Raw genomic sequence first — 16,547 nt, forward strand, 5'->3', positions numbered from 1 at the left:
ACAACCCCATCGATGGAACCATTCTCCCAAATCTCAACAGTCCATTCACTTCTCTCTCTGCCTTCAACACCTCTTTTCTCCACCAAACACGTTCTTCATCAAATGATCCTGTAAAGCATATTGGAACAGAATCTCAAAGAAAATCACCTGGGAGGTTGACTTCATTCGATCAAAACAGTCATCGCTTTGAATGGTGCGAATGGAAAGATTCAAATGGTGGTGGTGATCATGGAGGTGCACTTAAAGTTGTTTGCACAAATGCAAATCTCACAATCACTTCTTGCTCATTTCACAAATGTACAACCACAGGAAGTGGAGAAGGCGGAGCATTATTTTGTAACAGTTTGTTAAAAATTGATATCACAAAATCCAATATTACAAATTGTTCAGCTGCTCATGGAGGAGCAGTATCAATATGGAGCCCTCAACCAAATTCTGCTTGGGCATTCTCAGAAAACAGAGCGGAAAGTTGTTCAATAACAAATTGGTGTGGAACTGGTTGGTATTTTAACATGGGAAGTACACCAACAAGTGCTCAATTCCTGTTTTCCAAATGCAAGTGCATCTCAAATTCTGGTGGTGATGCTGCTGGTTCTTTAACATTCAATGCTCCTCCAGGAACCAAACCAAATCAATTTTTGGTTAATGATTGCCAATTCATAAACAACAAATTGACAAGTTCATCAACTTCCTATGGTGGCGCTGCGCTGTGTTGCACAGCAACTTATTCCTGGATGAGCGGGTTTAAATTCATCACATTCTGCTTCTTCGATGGAAACACTGCCACAAATGGCAGAGGAAATGATGTGTTCTTTTACGGAAGTGATATCACCCAATCTCCGTTTGAGAATTGTGGATCAACAACTTCAACAAAAAGAGTCTGGAATCAAGGAACAGCTGATAATACCGTGTTCAATGGCTGGCTCCCCCTCATTGCTCAGAACAAAATCGTTGCCAGCAATGGAACTGATGTCGACGTCTGTGGTAGACCCCAACAGACCCCATGTGCCACCATCGAGTATGCCCTCACTGGCTTCGTTTCCTCCTCCACGACGCCTCCCTCACCCTCCTCAGTTCAACATTTGTTCCAACTCAAACACTCACCTTCAGCGCGGTTGATACCATAATCACTGGAAATGGCACAACTGCCACCATCATCGCCTCCAGTGGCATTCCCCAACCACAAAACTCACATTCACACTCATCACAATCAACATCATCTCTTTCATCATTTTCATCATTTTCATCATCATCAACATCTTCTTCACCAGATCCATCTGCCTCGTCTGCCCTCTTCCAACAGACACAGGGCTCCCTCACAGTCTCTGCCCTTGCCATCGCCCACAACTCCTCAAACCAAATCACCCCCATCCTCTTCCACCTCTCCGGTAACTCCCCTTCCCTCAACCTCAACACAACCACCATCACCGGAACAACCTCCATAACAATAAAAACACCCCTCTTCTTCCTCACTGCTGGCTCCATCGCCCTCAACCACACAGCAATCACCAGTCTCACCCTCAACAGCCAGAGCATCTTCCACCTCACCTCACTCACAAATCCCCTCACCCTCAACTCCTCCAACATCACCCACATCACCTCCACAGCCACCCCCACCAGCTGTGTCCTCTCCTCTGCCACCTCCCCTGCCCTCTCCCTCTCCCTCGCCAACTGCACCATCACCAGTATCAACTCAGAACAGTTGAGCCAACAAACTGCCACCAATGGCGGGTGCATCTCATTCGCCTCATCTTCCACTGCCAACACATTTTCTGCGAGGAACTCCACCTTCTCCAGCTGCTCTGTGAGCGAGGATACAAGTTCTGGAGGAAAAGGCGGTGCTCTCATGATCGAGTACAAGGATGATTCAGAAGTGTCATCCACAACCTTTTCCATCACCAATATCGTGTTTTCTGCCAACAAGGCCAGCGTCGGAAGAGATATGTATTTTGTGTGCGAATCCCTTGTCGCTTCTGTAAAGGAACCCTTGTTCACTTTCATGACAAGCATCACTCAGAAAGACAATTCGGCTGTTGGACATGACAGAACAGAAGCATTTGGCGATTGGAATATCGATTTGTTTATATTTCTCAACGGGCATTCAGCTTATGACGAACATATGGAAAACATACTTGGCATCAAAGCAATGCGTTGTTGGCTATCAAAGATGCCCTGCAAGAGCACACGCAATGCAATGGGCTTTCTGAAGAAGGTGAAGAAAGTTGGTAAATAATATTGAATGAGCAGACAAATTGTGAATTTATGTACAAATGAAGGCAAAGTCGAAGATATTTGAAGAGAAGGCACACAAAATAGAAGAAAACATCTCATATGTGCATTTGATGAAATCAACATTGCTTGTCGAGCATTTATTCTCTTCTTTCATAGAATTATCCATTAAATTTGCCTTTTCAAATAAATATGTTTCCCTCATCGTTTCATCTTCTCCGACATATTGAAGGCGTGTGACGTTGTGTAACCTGCCGAACGCTATTTTTGAGCTCATTCATTTCATAAAAGAATTGCTCTAATACTCTTTCTTTTTTATCTGCGCCTCTTTCAGCTTCCAAATAAAAAAAGGCAAAATCGTCCTCCTTTTTTGATTTCGCTCCGACTGATCAGCTTTTTTCGACTCGAAATCACCTCTATTGCTATTTAAATTTGGCTACATTTTGTAATAGAATGAATAATCCTTTTGTGCTTCCGAAAAGAAAATAAAAGACGAGGCTTATCCCTGAATTTGATGAAAGTTGAATGAAACGAATGCAAAAACATTTTTTGTTTCTAATCGAAGAAGAAGAAGAAGAAGAAGAAGAAGAAGTCAATTTGAATGAAATGAATCGTCCAGATGGCTTTTTTCTCATCAGAATAATGAATGAAAAATGAAATGAAGGCGCATTTGGTGAACGGTCGTTGAGAGGAAGAAATATGAATGTAATAATTTTTGGATCACATGGCGGCTCTGCCAAATTGAATGACATAAAGGCATTTGAAGGTCGATGCTCTGTTTCAATTCGAAATGAGATCAAGAAACAAAGAAGAAGGTGAAGAAGATGAAGAAGAAGGTGATAATGAATGAATTGTAAGAAATGATTAGCTGCTGAGAATTGTGAAGGCAAATGTTAACACACACACACAAAAAAAAAATCCGAGAGTCTCGCTGAAATCATTTTTTATGGTTTTCTTCTTTTATTTTTGCGTGTTCTTCCGGCAAACAATATCCTCCAAATGTTTTTCGCATTCCACTCATCCATCTTCATCCATGCCCACAACCCCATCGATGGTGCCATCCTCCCCAACCTCAACAGCCCTGCCACTTCTCTCTCTGCCTTCAATGCCTCTTTCCTCCACCAAACACGCTCTTCACCAAATGCTGCTGTTGTACATGTTGGAACTGAAACTCAAAGAGTGAAACTTGGAAGACTGACTTCATTCGATCAAAACAGTCATCGCTTCGAGTGGTGCATATGGGAGAATTCAAATGGTGGAACTGGCCATGGGGGTGCACTTTATGTTGAATGCACAAATGCAAATCTCACAATCACTTCTTGTTCATTCAACAATTGTTCAACTGGTGATCATGGTGGAGCATTATTTTGCAGATATTTGCAAAATGTCAATTTCGCAAAATCCAATTTCACAAGTTGTACTGCGGCTCATGGAGGAGCTGCTTACGTTGGCTGGCCACAATCAAATTCTGTTTATTCATTCTCAGAAAACAGAGTGGAAAGTTGTTCAATCACAAACTGGTGCGGAACTGGTTGGTTTTTTGGACTCGATTATAATCCAACAACTGTTCAATTTCAGTTTTTAAAATGCAAGTGCATCTCAAATTCGGGTGGTGATTCCACAGGTTCTTTAACATTTCAAAATCCTCCTTCTGCAAAAGCCAATTCTATTTTCAATCGTTGAGTGTCATTTCATCAATAACAATCTGACTGCTTCTAAATCTTATGGAGGTGCCGCAATTTATTTTCATTCAACTTATTCTTGGATGAATGGAATGAAATTCATCACATTCTGTTTCTTCGATGGCAACTCCGCCACAAATGGCAGAGGGAATGACGCGTTCTTCAGTGGTAATGCCATCACCCAATCTCCATTCCAGCAATGTGGCTCAACGACCCCATCAAAAAGAGTGTGGAATCAAGGAACAGCTGATAATACCGAGTACAATGGCTGGCTTTCTCATCTTTTCTTAACTAATTCTTCTAACAAAAAGCTTTTCTCACTATCTTCTCTTTTCCAATTATTTTTTTCCCCGCTTCTCATATTCCTTCTTTTCTCTCGTTAATCATATTTTTAATTTCTTCTGAATTGCATCACCCTGACTTGCTTGTTGTTGTTTCTTTATACAAATTTATCCTCTGTTTATCCAAATGCTTTTCTTTGCGTTTATTGCTGTTTCCTTCTCTTCGCAAATTCAACTTCCATCCAGATTCTCCTCTTTCTTCCAAAAATCTCTTCCATCTTCTCAATTCCATTTCCTTTCCGAATCCCCTCTCAATGCAGTCCCTTCAATTACTCTCAACTTCGGCTCTTCTTTCATACTTTTTCATCTAATTCTTATTTCTGAATATTTCATTTATAAATAAATTTCTTAGTTTCTTCATCATTTCTTTCGTGATCTCTGATGATGAAACAGATCATGAAGAAATTTATCTGATGAAGTGGATGATGAAGAAGTTGGATGATATGTTTTTGATAAGTTTGAAGAACATGCAATGAATCGATGAAAATGTTCACGCTGGAAATGATGAAGGCAAATGATAACAAATAAACCAGAGAGCTTCAGAGAAAACACTATTTTTCATTCCTCCTCTTTCATTTTTGCGTTCTTCTTCTTGCAAACAAAACACTCCAAATGTTTTTCGCATTCATCTCAACCATTTTCATCCACACCCACAACCCCATCGATGGAACCATTCTCCCCAACCTCAACAGTCCATTCACTTTTCTCTCTGCCTTCAACACCTCTTTTCTCCACCAAACACGCTCTTCATCAAATGATGTTGTAAAATATAACGGATCCGAAACTCAAAAAAAGGAATTAAGTAGATTGCCATTTACTGATTTGAATAGCTATATCTTTGAATGGTGCGAATGGAATGATTCAACTGGTGGATCTTCTGCAGGAGGTGCACTTTGTGTTTCTTGTACAAATGCAAATCTCACAATCACTTCTTGCTCATTTAACAATTGCTACTGCACAGGAAATGGTGAAGGAGGCGCATTATACTGCATATATTTGTTAAAAGTCAATTTTTCAAAATCCAACTTTTTGAACTGCCAGGCGAGACACGGAGGGGCTGTTTATGTGGGGTATCCTCAATCCAATTCTGTTTGGACATTCTCAGAAAACAGAGTTGAAAATTGTTCAATAACATACTGGTGTGGAACTGGCTGGTATTTTCATGTGTATGATATGGCCTCAGCTTGTCAATTCCTGTTTTCCAAATGCAAGTGCATCGCAAATTCTGGTGGTGATGCAGCTGGCTCTCTCACATTCAACTGGCCTCCACAAAATAAACCAACTCAGTTTTCAATCAATGAGTGCCAATTCATCAATAATAAATTGACAAATTCATCATCTTTATGGGGAGGAGCTGGGCTTTGCTGCACAAATACTTTCACATGGATGAATGAAATTAGATTCATTTCTTTCTGTTTCTTCGATGGAAATACAGCAACAAATGGAAGAGGAAACGATGTGTTCTTCAGTGGAAGCAGTATCACTCAATCTCCATTCCAGCAATGCGGTTCAACAACCACAACAAAAAGAGTGTGGAATGCAGGAACTGCAGATAGCGGTGTGTACAATGACTGGCTTCCAATCATCAACCAGAACAAAATCGTTGCCAGCAATGGAAGTGATGTTGATGCCTGTGGCAAAGCACAGCAAAGCCCATGCGCCACAGTGGAGTATGCTCTCGGATGCATTGCTCCCTTCAGCGATGCCTCCCTCTCTCTTCTCATCTCCACTTTCGCTCCCACAAACACTCTCACATTCTGCGCGGTCGATACAAAATTCACTGTATGCGATATTATTTTTCTAATTCTCATATAAATTTCTTCTAATTCTGATGGCTTTTCATTTCACTTTGCATTCATGAATTTTCATCTTCTTTTCAACAAGAGAACGTATCATCACTTTTCTTTTGAGAAGTCTCACATCGGATCGCGTAAAACATATTTCTTTGAAATTTCCTCTTCTAATTTTTCTTCTCCATCAAAAGAAATAAAACTCGTTGCTTAAATAAATGTTTTCTATTATTCTTCTCTTCAAAAAGATATCTTTCGATAATATCAGTAATCTCTTCAAAACTTTCAATTTCTTTTGCCATTTTCACTTCATCTTTTTTTCAGCTGAAGATACCCCTTCTTCATAGAATTATCCTTCGATTATTGATCTTCCTAAAACAACCGCTTTCTCTCTTTGTTTCATCTTCTGCGATATATTGAAGGAGCATGACGTTGTGAAATCTGCCGAAGGCCATTTTGGAACCTATCCATTTCATAAAAGGATTTCTCCAATTCTTTTTCTTTTTCATCTGTGTCTCCTTCATTCACTGAAAAAAGGGGAAAAGCATCCTCCTTTTTTTATTTCGCTTCGTCTTATCAGCTTTTCGTGTAAAATAAAGTATCTCTTCTATTATCATATAACTTCAGCTGATATTCTGTGATAAAATAGATATTTCTTTTTGCGTTACCAAATTGACATCGATGATGAGGCCAGGCGTTGAATTCGAGGGTTGTTTATTGAAACAAAAATAACATCACAATTTTTATTGCTCGTTGAAAAAGACGTTGAAGAAGAAGAAACGAAACGAAACAAAACGAATTTGAATAAATGGCTTTTCATCACGAGAATCGTGATTGAAAAATTAAATGAGGTCGCAATTAAAAATCGACCATTGAGAAGGAAAGGAAATGAAGCAATTTCCGGTGAAATTTTCTTGTGCTTCCAATTGAACAGCTTAAATGTATCAGATGGTCGATGTTCCGATCCAATGCAAAGTTAGTGAAAATGGCATTGAAAAAGTTGGAGAAGGAGCTGAAGAAGAAGAAAATGGTGAAGATGGAACAACTGGTGGGAAAGAATAAAATGTAGAAGAAGTTGAAGAATTTGAAGAAAAAGAAGAAGAAGAAATTATTGAAAGACGAATAATCAGTCAAATAACATTTCTGAAGAAGATGATGAAAACGACTTGTTTGATGCTGTCAGTTGGTTAAATGTCACATTTGATAAGTTGACTTAGGAAGTGATAAAAAACCCCAATCACATATAATATTGGCCAATTAGCATTAATTTGTCAATTAGATTGATATTCTCAGTTCATTTGCAAACTTTGTGTGGTTTCATTGCCTTTCTCTCCAAAAACAAAAAATTATGATGTTTGTCTGTTGGATCTGAAAAAATGCAAAAGACATCAAATGAAGATAATTGCAAAGAGGAAGAACAAGAAGAAGATGAAGAAGCAGCAGAAGAAAAAGAAGATAAAGAAAAAATTGGAGGAAGGGGAAGTATACCATGCAGAAGAAGACTGTTTTGTTTGCTTTGAGGTTGATGGTGATGAATGAGTGATTTAGACAAAGACAAAGACGAAGATGAAGAAAAAGAAAAAGAAGGAGAAGGAGAAGGAGAAGGAGAAGAAGAAGAAGAAGGTGAAGAAGGTGAAGAAGAAGGTGAAGAACACGAATTAGAAGAAGGAGGGGAGAAATAGGTGTAATATAGCCCAAAGGCAGAGGAAGACTGGATTGTTTGAAAGGATGAATTGGATGAGGATGCAGAAAGCAGTGAAGAAGAACATGAAACAGAAGAAGAAGAAGAAGAAAGAAAGAAAGAAGAAAAGAAGGCATTGAAGATAATCTTGCTTCTTTTGATGTTGAAATTGGTGATAAATCAGACGAGGAAGAAGGAAGAAGGAAGAAGATGAAGATTTCGGAGAAATAGAACCCATCGGAGAAATGCAATCACCCTTTCCGTTTCTGTTTTTCCCTTTCCTCCTTCACAGTCCAATCATCAATCATCAATCCAATTTTCTCCTTCTCCTTCCTCTTCTCTGAATATTCTTCTTCTCTCTGAATATTCTTCTTCTTCTTCTTTTCCTTCTTCATATTTCTATTGTTCTTCTGCTATTTCTCTGCTCCTTTTTCTTTCTCATCTCCATTTGATCCATTTTCTTTTTCATTTCTCAACTCTCCCAAAAAACTATCATTGCTCATCAAACAGCAAACATTTGCGTGTGGCTGAGTCAAACGAAGATAATCATCCGAATGGAGACATGAAACAGACTGTGATTGAAGATGACGATGCGAAGGAAGAAGATGATGTTGATGGAGGAGAAAATGACGATATTCATAATGGTGATGAAGATGCTGAGGAAAATTAAAGCGAAGAAGATGAAGAGGAGGAAGAGGAAGAGGAAGAGGCAGTGCATTTGAAGAGTGTGGAGGCGGAGAAGGCATCTGCACATATGAGCAACCAGAGCCTTCACAAGTGCTCCAAAAGGGGGATCTTCGACAGCATCTGCGTGTGGTAGACACTCTCAAACTGTGTGTGTAATCAGATAGAAACAATTGCAATCACAATCACAACTACTCGAATTCGAGATCATATATGATATGTGAAGAAAAATATGAAGAAGAAGAAGAAGATGATGATGATGATAGAGGAATTTGTTTGCATTCTTCCTGTTGCATCGAAACAGAAGCACTGTTGCTTGGATGCTCAAAATGAGGCTGACTCCCAACATTCAATGCATTTGAAGCAGATGATGGTGAAGGATGATGCTCATTCATCATATTCCCACTTTTCAAACAATTCCGAATAAAATTGTTCCAACCAGAAGAAAATGCTTTGCTGCTCCTCTCTTTCTTTCCCCTCCTTCTTCTCTCTGTTCTCCCAAAGGTGGCAGAAGAGGCAGAGTTTCTTCACAAAATGACCCAGGCAACTTTTCAGTCTAACCAAATGCGTCACATAATTCATCCCCAGTCATATTCTTTAACTGCTCTTGATGAATACGAATCTTTGGCTTTTGAGGATACGGGAATGCTTTTCTGTGTGTGTCTTTCCTCAAGCCCTTATTATCTGTTTCTTCTTCTTCTTCCTCCTCCAAATCAATCAAATCACCTTCTTTGTCTTGTTTCTCATTCATCCCCAATCCATTCGCAGACATTTCCACCTGTTCCACATCCTTTCCCACTTCCTCTGCACTTCCATCTGAAGCTAAACCCAAAGACCCGTCTGCTGCTTCTTCTTCTGCTGCTCTTGAAATCTCCTGTTGGATGCCATCAGATGGAGAAGAACTGCACACTTCAGGTTTCATTGGATGCTGCTTGCTTGCACCCACCTCAGCATCAGCCTTCACAAATCTCAACCCACTCAGCCCAAGCGCCTCCACAACCAGCGGCGCCATCGCTTCTTCCAGCTTCCCCTGGTTCTCTTTGATTCTCTCCACAAACTCTCTGTGCGCTGTCGGATACCCACCTTTCACTTCATTCACATCACCTTCCTCTCTCCCTCCATCTTCTTCTCCCTTTTCTTCTCCCTTTTCTTCTCCCTCTTTGCCTCCCCTTTCTCCTTCCTCTCTTCTTCCCGCTCCTCCAGCACATCCAGCGCAATCTCCTCAGGCAACAGAACCACATTCTCCATCCTCAGCCCCGCCACATCCAACCCTTTCTCCACATTCTCCCCTTCTTCTCACACTGCAACCCCTCGCCCCATCATTTCATCACTTCCTCGTCCAGCTTCACCACCACACGCCTCGACTGTTGCGATCGCCATATCTTCAGCGATGTGTCAAACAGATCGTAGATCGACGGGAAAGCATTCACGTCTGGCGCTGCAAAGATCCGCTTGATCCCCGACTTCGTGCCCACAGACACTGCATGCGACGGAAGCGGAACCACCAGCGAAACCAAAAGCATCGCTGAAAGCGCCACATCGTACGCACACACAACACCCCCATATAGCACCGCCCTCCGCGCCACAACAAATCATTTGAAGCGCCTGTTGCTCCCTCAGTTACGAATTCTTTTGATTTTCATACACCCCAGCCGCCTATCGATATCGTCCATCGCTCCTGCCGAAGTGTATGATGTTGCCACCGCAGATGCATCCGAAGGGTCAATCGCAGGCGCTGATGATGGCTGCTCATTCTCTGAAGATTTCTTCTCTTCGCTTCTCCGCCTCCGGAATGGCGAAGTTGATCGGCGTGCTGCTCCTGTTGAAGAAGACAAAGGCGCTGAGCGAAGAGACGACTGCTGCGCTGCCCTGGAAACAAGAAGCTTTTTGAAATAGGCTTTCGTGTCGTACAACAGCTCCTCTTATGACACAATCACCACATCCACATTCGGATCAGAAAGATCAACCAGCTGTGAAAGATCACCATTCTCGATCGATGTGAAAAGATAAAACAAGCTTTCTTAAAAAGTTGTGTTGAAATGAGAAGATGAAAAAGTTATGCTAATTATGAATGAATAATCGTTCTGGTCTTGCATCAATTAAATTAAATGAGGAATATGAGAAAAGATTAATTCAGAAATGGAAAATGCTGCAGTTGCTTTCATCTGCTCATTCCGTTGGATTAAGGCAAAAATTCCACAGAAGCCATGAGGCATCAGACAGATTCCGCAAAATGTTTGATATGCCTTCCTCAAAAACTGAAGTCAATTTCGCTCTAACTCCAGACGATAAATATCTTCTCTGGCTTTGTGTGAGTTTTCTTGCCTGCCTTCATTTCCCTTTCTCACATAAAACACATTTTCATCTTCATAACAAAAACTTCTTGCTCAAACAATAATCTTCGTTTCTTCTTCATTTTTCTCTTTATCTCTCACACTGATGCAGAATGCGAAGAAACACAATTTGATGAAGTAAATTTTGATGATGAAGCAGAAGAAATTGTATAATATGTTGTTGATATGTTTGATTAAGGAGAAGAAGAAGGGAATTTAATGAGACAATAAATTGCTAAATTGTGAGGGCAAATGATAATAAATAAAAACAGAACAATTTGATTTTTCGATTATTTCTGGTTTTCTTCTTCTATTTTTGCGTTCTTCTTCTTGCAAACAAAACACTCCAAATATTTTTCGCATTCATCTCAATCATCTTCCTCCACACCCACAACCCCATCGATGGTGCCATCCTCCCTTCCCTCAACAGCCCATCCACTTCCCTCTCTGCCTTCAATGCCTCTTTTCTTCACCAAACTCGTTCTTCATCAAATGATCCTGTTGAATATATTGGATCTGAGTCTCAAAGAAAGGAATTAAAAAGATTGTCCTTCACTGCTTTGAATAGCTATCGCTTTGAGTGGTGCGAATGGAATGATTCAAGCAGTGGATCAAGTGACTGGGGTGGAGCACTGCATGTTTCTTGCACGAATGCAAATCTCTCAATCAGCTCTTGTTCATTCAACAATTGTTCAACAGATGGATATTATGGTGGAGCGTTATACAGTTACTGTTTGCAAAATGAGAATATTGCAAAATCCAATTTTACAAACTGTTCTGCTCCTAATGGAGGAGCAATTGATATTGATGGTCGGCAATCATCTTCCGTTTATTCATTTTCTGATAACAGAGTGGAAAATTGTTCAATAACAGGCACTATTGGAACAGGATGGTATTTCTATATTGAAGATTTTTCTTCAAACGGTCAATTCTTGTTCACCAAATGCAAGTGCATCTCAAATTCTGGTGGTGATTCTGCTGGTTCTCTCACATTCAATGCTCCTCCAAGCAACAAACCGAGTCAATTTTTGGTTTATGATTGCCAGTTTATCAAAAATGAATTGACTGCCTCTACTAATTATGGGGGTGCTGCTCTATGTTGCACAAACACCTTCACTTGGATGAGTGGAAATAAATTCATCACATTCTGCTTCTTCGATGGAAACACAGCAACAAATGGCAGAGGAAACGATGTGTTTTTCAGTGGTAATGCCATAACTCAATCTCCATTTGTGAATTGTGGCCCAACATCCCCAGCTGAAAGAGTGTATAATAATGGACAAACTGAAAACGCTGAAAAAAATGACCGATTCTAGCTTTTCTTTCCAAATTCTCCAATGAAATGCTTTTCCTGCTTCCATCTCTCATTTTTGCTTTCTCTATCACCTCCTCTCATCTCTTTCCTTCTTTTCTCTCTTTTTTCATAACTTTTGATTTCTCTTGTAATTCATCGATTTGTCTTCTTTGTTGTTCTGCTTTTCAATTTTTTCCTCTTCTCAAGCATCTTCCTTTTCTTATCCAAATAATCTCTTTTGTGCTGTTCAACCTTCCTTCTCTTCTCAAATTTTATTTCCAACTCATATTTGAAATTCATTCATCTTCTTCCTTTCATTCAAAAAACCCTCTTTCATTTTCTCTATTCTATTTCCTTTCCAGTTCTCCTCTCAAAACACGCTCTTCGTTCTCTTTCTCTTTCTCTTTCTCCTCTTCTTTCATTCTTCTTTTTCTCATTTTAATTTGTGAATATTTCCTTCGGATGTATAATTTCTCTGTTTACTTCTTCATTTATCTCTTGATCTCTGATGCCAAAGCAGAATGTGAAGAAATTCAATCAGATGATGTGAATGATGATAATGAAGAAGAAGCTGTGTGAAATGTTGTTGATATATTTGAAGAAGAAGATGATGATGAACGGATTGAATGTGATTATTAATTGTTGAAAATTGAGAAGATGAGTGTCAATTTACATCAACAGAGAAATTCATTGAATTTCTCTTCTTCTGTGTCTTCTTCTGCAAAGGAGAAATCTCTGAATACTTTTTCACTTTCAGCTCAATTCTCTTTCTCTCTCCATCTAAAAATAATAAGCATGCGTCAATCTATTTTTCATTCCATCTCTTTCAATTTTTCGCTTCCCTTTTTTCACAATAAATCATCTTTCCTCAAAAATAATTATTTGTCAAAGCCCAATACCAAGCATCTTCGAAAAATCCTCATTTCATCTGTCCTTCTTTATTTTTCTTTCCCACTTTTCTTCTTCAAAGCCATCTAATCCCGAGCTCTTTCAACTTCCTGAATAAAAAAAATTATAATCACTTGAAAAAAAATATATCAGCAAACCTTCTAAACATTTTTATAAGCAATTTTCTACTTTATATTGAATTGGCAACTGTTTTCTTCAATTCAATTTCATTATTTCTTCCTTTTTCAAGTGTTTCATCATCTGATTCGCAAATCATCCTTTCCATCAGTTGTTTCTCTATCAAATGCATCTATTTCTTGTTCTTCTGAAAAATGTGAAATTTACGTTTTCTGCTCAAATTCCATTCTCATCATTGAAAAATATCCTTGTTTTTCCTCTGAAAATATCATCTCCAATTCCCTCCCCAATCCCTTCACCCTGGGCACTTTCCATATGAACTTGCTGGTTCAGCTCGATAGTCACCCTGCACAACGAGATATCCCGCTTTCATTCATTTTCATTCTTTTCCGCCTCCTGCCCTGAAAACAACACAAAAACATTCAACAGATAAATGTTCATATAAAGAAAAATAAATAAAGACCAAACTGCCATTCGACTGTTTTTCGCCAAACAGCCTCATTTCCACAGCCATCATCATTCAAAAATTCAATCTCTTCATTTCAGTCTCAGAATGGTTGAATACAGCATTGCATCCTTCTCCACAAAATATATTGTATATCTCACTGGTGGGTCTTTTCAGCCTGTACACATTGTGGTGGATGTGCAGAGGTGTTTTTTCTGTTTTTGGCATGATCATCTCCTTTAATAATATTCTCAACGATACAAAAGAAGAATAACTCGTTTATCTCATCAACACCAGGCACATGAGGGATATGGTGCATACAAGTGATGGAAGAATATTTTTTGTGGCAGGGGGTGGGAGTTGAGTGGTTTTTTTGAATGTTTATATTTCAAGAGGAGTTTTTGAATGAAAGAAATTCTGAGACAAAAAGGTGGAGAAGAGTCGGTGGAAATTTGTAGAGAAAAATGTAGAAAATATGTAGAGAAGTGGTTGAGGACGATGAAGGAGGGCTTATTGTTGATTGGAGATATGGATTTTGAAAAGAAAGAAAAGAGGGCAAAAGTGTGCAAGAAGAAGAATATTCTGAAGTGTTCAAATGGAAGAGGGGAAACTTTTTTGAGAGGAGAAGGTTTTATGGAAGAGACTGTGAAAGATGAAGAAAAGGAGGGGATTGATATTTTCTGATGATTTTGTGAGCTGAATGGAAGAGGGGAATGGAAAGGAAAATAAATAGAGGGATATTAATATTTTCTATTTTTGAGGGGAAAGGAGTGGAAATTACAAAAAGAAAGTCAATAAACTTTGAAGAAATACAGCAAGATTGATTTCCACAATCTGTTCGTCAAAAGTTTTATGACTGAATTTTTCAAACCAATGTGAAGTTTACACATCGAATAAGATGCTTCAGCCAATCAACGATTTCATACAAATTATTCTCAACATCATAAATGTCGTTCGACTGTTTTCGCATTTCTCAACTGCATCTTCTTCGTCTTCTTCTTCTTCGTCGTCTTCTGATAATTCTCCTTCATTCAATCAATCATCTTCCTCATTTCTCGGTTTACAAACACAAAATTCGCCTTCTCACACTTCACCTGTTTATTCAGCGACAAGCACGCCTGTTATGAATCGCATGGCCAAAAACACACAAAATCTTATTCGCTCAAAATTTGCTTCTTCTTCTTTAACTTCAATTTCTTCTTCTTCTTCTTTGACCTCGTTCTTCCTCATACGTTCGCACATTCACACAGCATCTATCTTCCTTTCAACAATCGTGATCCTTCTTTTCTTCTTCAACGCCTTCTTCGATGAACGAATTAAAAATGATATGCTTTTTTCATTTCATTCAACTTCATCAAATTCATCAAGAAGCATTAAAATCTGCTCAAATAGGAAACGCAAAAGAAATATTCATTCTGACATAGAATTTCAGCCGGACATAACACGGCAATGAAATGGGTAATATTGATCCAGAATAGCCGAGCATCAGGCATGCAACAGAAAATAGAGATTGCCTCTGACTTTTTTCATTTGGAAGTTGAAAGAATTCACCGAAAACATAAAGAACAGGGCAGGATAGGATGTTTGGGGCGAACGATTATGTGGATGATCTTCGATTGATTTCACAACGTCATGTGCCTTCAATGGAATGAGAGAATGATTAAATGAGGAGAACAAAATTTATTAGAAAACAAATAATCGAAGGAAAATTCTATATAAAAAATGTGACGAATATCAGGTTGACATCTAAATAGGAAAGGTGAGGAAATTATAATTTGTGGAAAACCTTCGAATATGCTTGAAGAAATTATTTTTGAAGAAAGGAAAAGGGAAGATTCCATTTAGCAACGAGCTTTATTTTCATTTGATGGAGAAGAAAAATTAGATGAAGAAATTTTGAAGAAATATTTATATTTGAGCCAATAACAGACTTCTCGAAACACAAGTGATGATATGTTCTCGTGTTGAAAAGAAGATGAAACCTCAAGGAGTTTTCGATAACATGGAAAATGAATCAAAATTTGAAGAAGAAATAATTGAGGAAATTATGAGAAAGTTCATCATTTGAAATGATTTTTGCATCAGCTGCGCTGAAAGTGAGTGTTTGAGTTGGAACAAATGTTGAGGTGAGGAGGGTGAGAGAGGCGTCTTGGGTATCTGTCATGCGAACAAGAGCAAATTCAATTGTTTTGCATGGATTGAGCTGTGTGATTTCGCAGAGATCTGTGTTTGTCCCATTATTTGACACGATTTTGAATGTTGTTATGAGAGGGAGCCAACTGTTGAACTCAACATTATCTGCTTCTCCTGCATTCCACACTCTTTTTGATTCTGTTGTTGAACCGCACTGATTGAATGGGGATTGGGTGATGCTTCTGCCATTGAAGAACACATCGTTTCCTCTTCCATTTTCTGCTGTATTTCCATCGAAGAAGCAGAAAGTGATGAATTTCATTCCATTCATCCAAGTGAAGGTTGCATCCAAATAAATACCAGCTCCGCCGCGTGTAGATGAAGTTGACGTCAATTCATTATTTACAAATTGGCACTCATTGATTGAAAACTGACTTGGTTTATTGGTTGGAGGATAATTAAATGTTAATGATCCCGCAGCATCACCACCAGAATTTGAAATGCATTTGCAGTTTGAAAACAGAAATTGAAAATTTAACTGATTATTATTTAGTCCAAAATACCAACCGGTTCCACACCAATCTGTTATTGAACAACTTTCCACTCTGTTATCTGAGAATGTCCAAACAGAATTGGATTGAGGATAAGCTATGCAAGTTGCTCCTCCATAAGCAGCGGAACAACTGGTGAAATTTGATTTTGCGATGTCAATTTTCAGCAATCTATCACAACGTATTGCTCCGCCATGATCATTTGTTGAACAATTGTTGAATGAACAAGAAGTGATTGTGAGATTTGCATTAGTGCAATTAACTTTCAGTGCTCCACCCCAATCGCTTCCACCATTTGAATCGTTCCATTCACACCACTCAAAACGATGACTGTTCTGATCGAATGAAGTCAGTCTTC

The 16,547-nt window shown here is 38.9% G+C and overlaps 4 protein-coding genes across 4 annotated transcripts; 1 reads left to right on the forward strand and 3 right to left on the reverse strand.

Moving 5' to 3' along the window:
* Positions 1-1,092: 1,092 nt before the first annotated feature.
* MONOS_15930 (uncharacterized protein) lies at positions 1,093-2,010 on the reverse strand (the record flags this gene model as incomplete). The annotated part of the gene is made up of 2 exons (XM_067868832.1): positions 1,093-1,397; positions 1,458-2,010. 2 exons carry the CDS (start codon positions 2,008-2,010, stop codon positions 1,093-1,095), a joined length of 858 nt encoding a protein of 285 aa, XP_067735353.1.
* A 3,726-nt stretch (positions 2,011-5,736) lies between these two features.
* On the reverse strand, positions 5,737-6,063 carry MONOS_15931 (uncharacterized protein; the record flags this gene model as incomplete). Its single annotated transcript, XM_067868833.1, has 1 exon — positions 5,737-6,063. One exon carries the CDS (start codon positions 6,061-6,063, stop codon positions 5,737-5,739), a length of 327 nt encoding a protein of 108 aa, XP_067735354.1.
* A 1,355-nt stretch (positions 6,064-7,418) lies between these two features.
* On the forward strand, positions 7,419-7,724 carry MONOS_15932 (uncharacterized protein; the record flags this gene model as incomplete). Its single annotated transcript, XM_067868834.1, has 2 exons — positions 7,419-7,524; positions 7,591-7,724. The coding sequence occupies 2 exons, from the start codon at positions 7,419-7,421 to the stop codon at positions 7,722-7,724; spliced, it is 240 nt and encodes a 79-aa protein (XP_067735355.1).
* Positions 7,725-8,963: 1,239 nt separating this feature from the next.
* Positions 8,964-10,394, reverse strand: MONOS_11999 (uncharacterized protein; the record flags this gene model as incomplete). Its single annotated transcript, XM_067864576.1, has 4 exons — positions 8,964-9,625; positions 9,765-9,932; positions 10,053-10,276; positions 10,375-10,394. The coding sequence occupies 4 exons, from the start codon at positions 10,392-10,394 to the stop codon at positions 8,964-8,966; spliced, it is 1,074 nt and encodes a 357-aa protein (XP_067735356.1).
* Between the last annotated feature and the right edge of the window lie 6,153 nt (positions 10,395-16,547).

Source organism: Monocercomonoides exilis, assembly GCF_001643675.1.
Source record: "Monocercomonoides exilis strain PA203 chromosome Unknown scaffold3-2548433, whole genome shotgun sequence".
Lineage (NCBI taxonomy): Eukaryota > Preaxostyla > Oxymonadida > Polymastigidae > Monocercomonoides > Monocercomonoides exilis.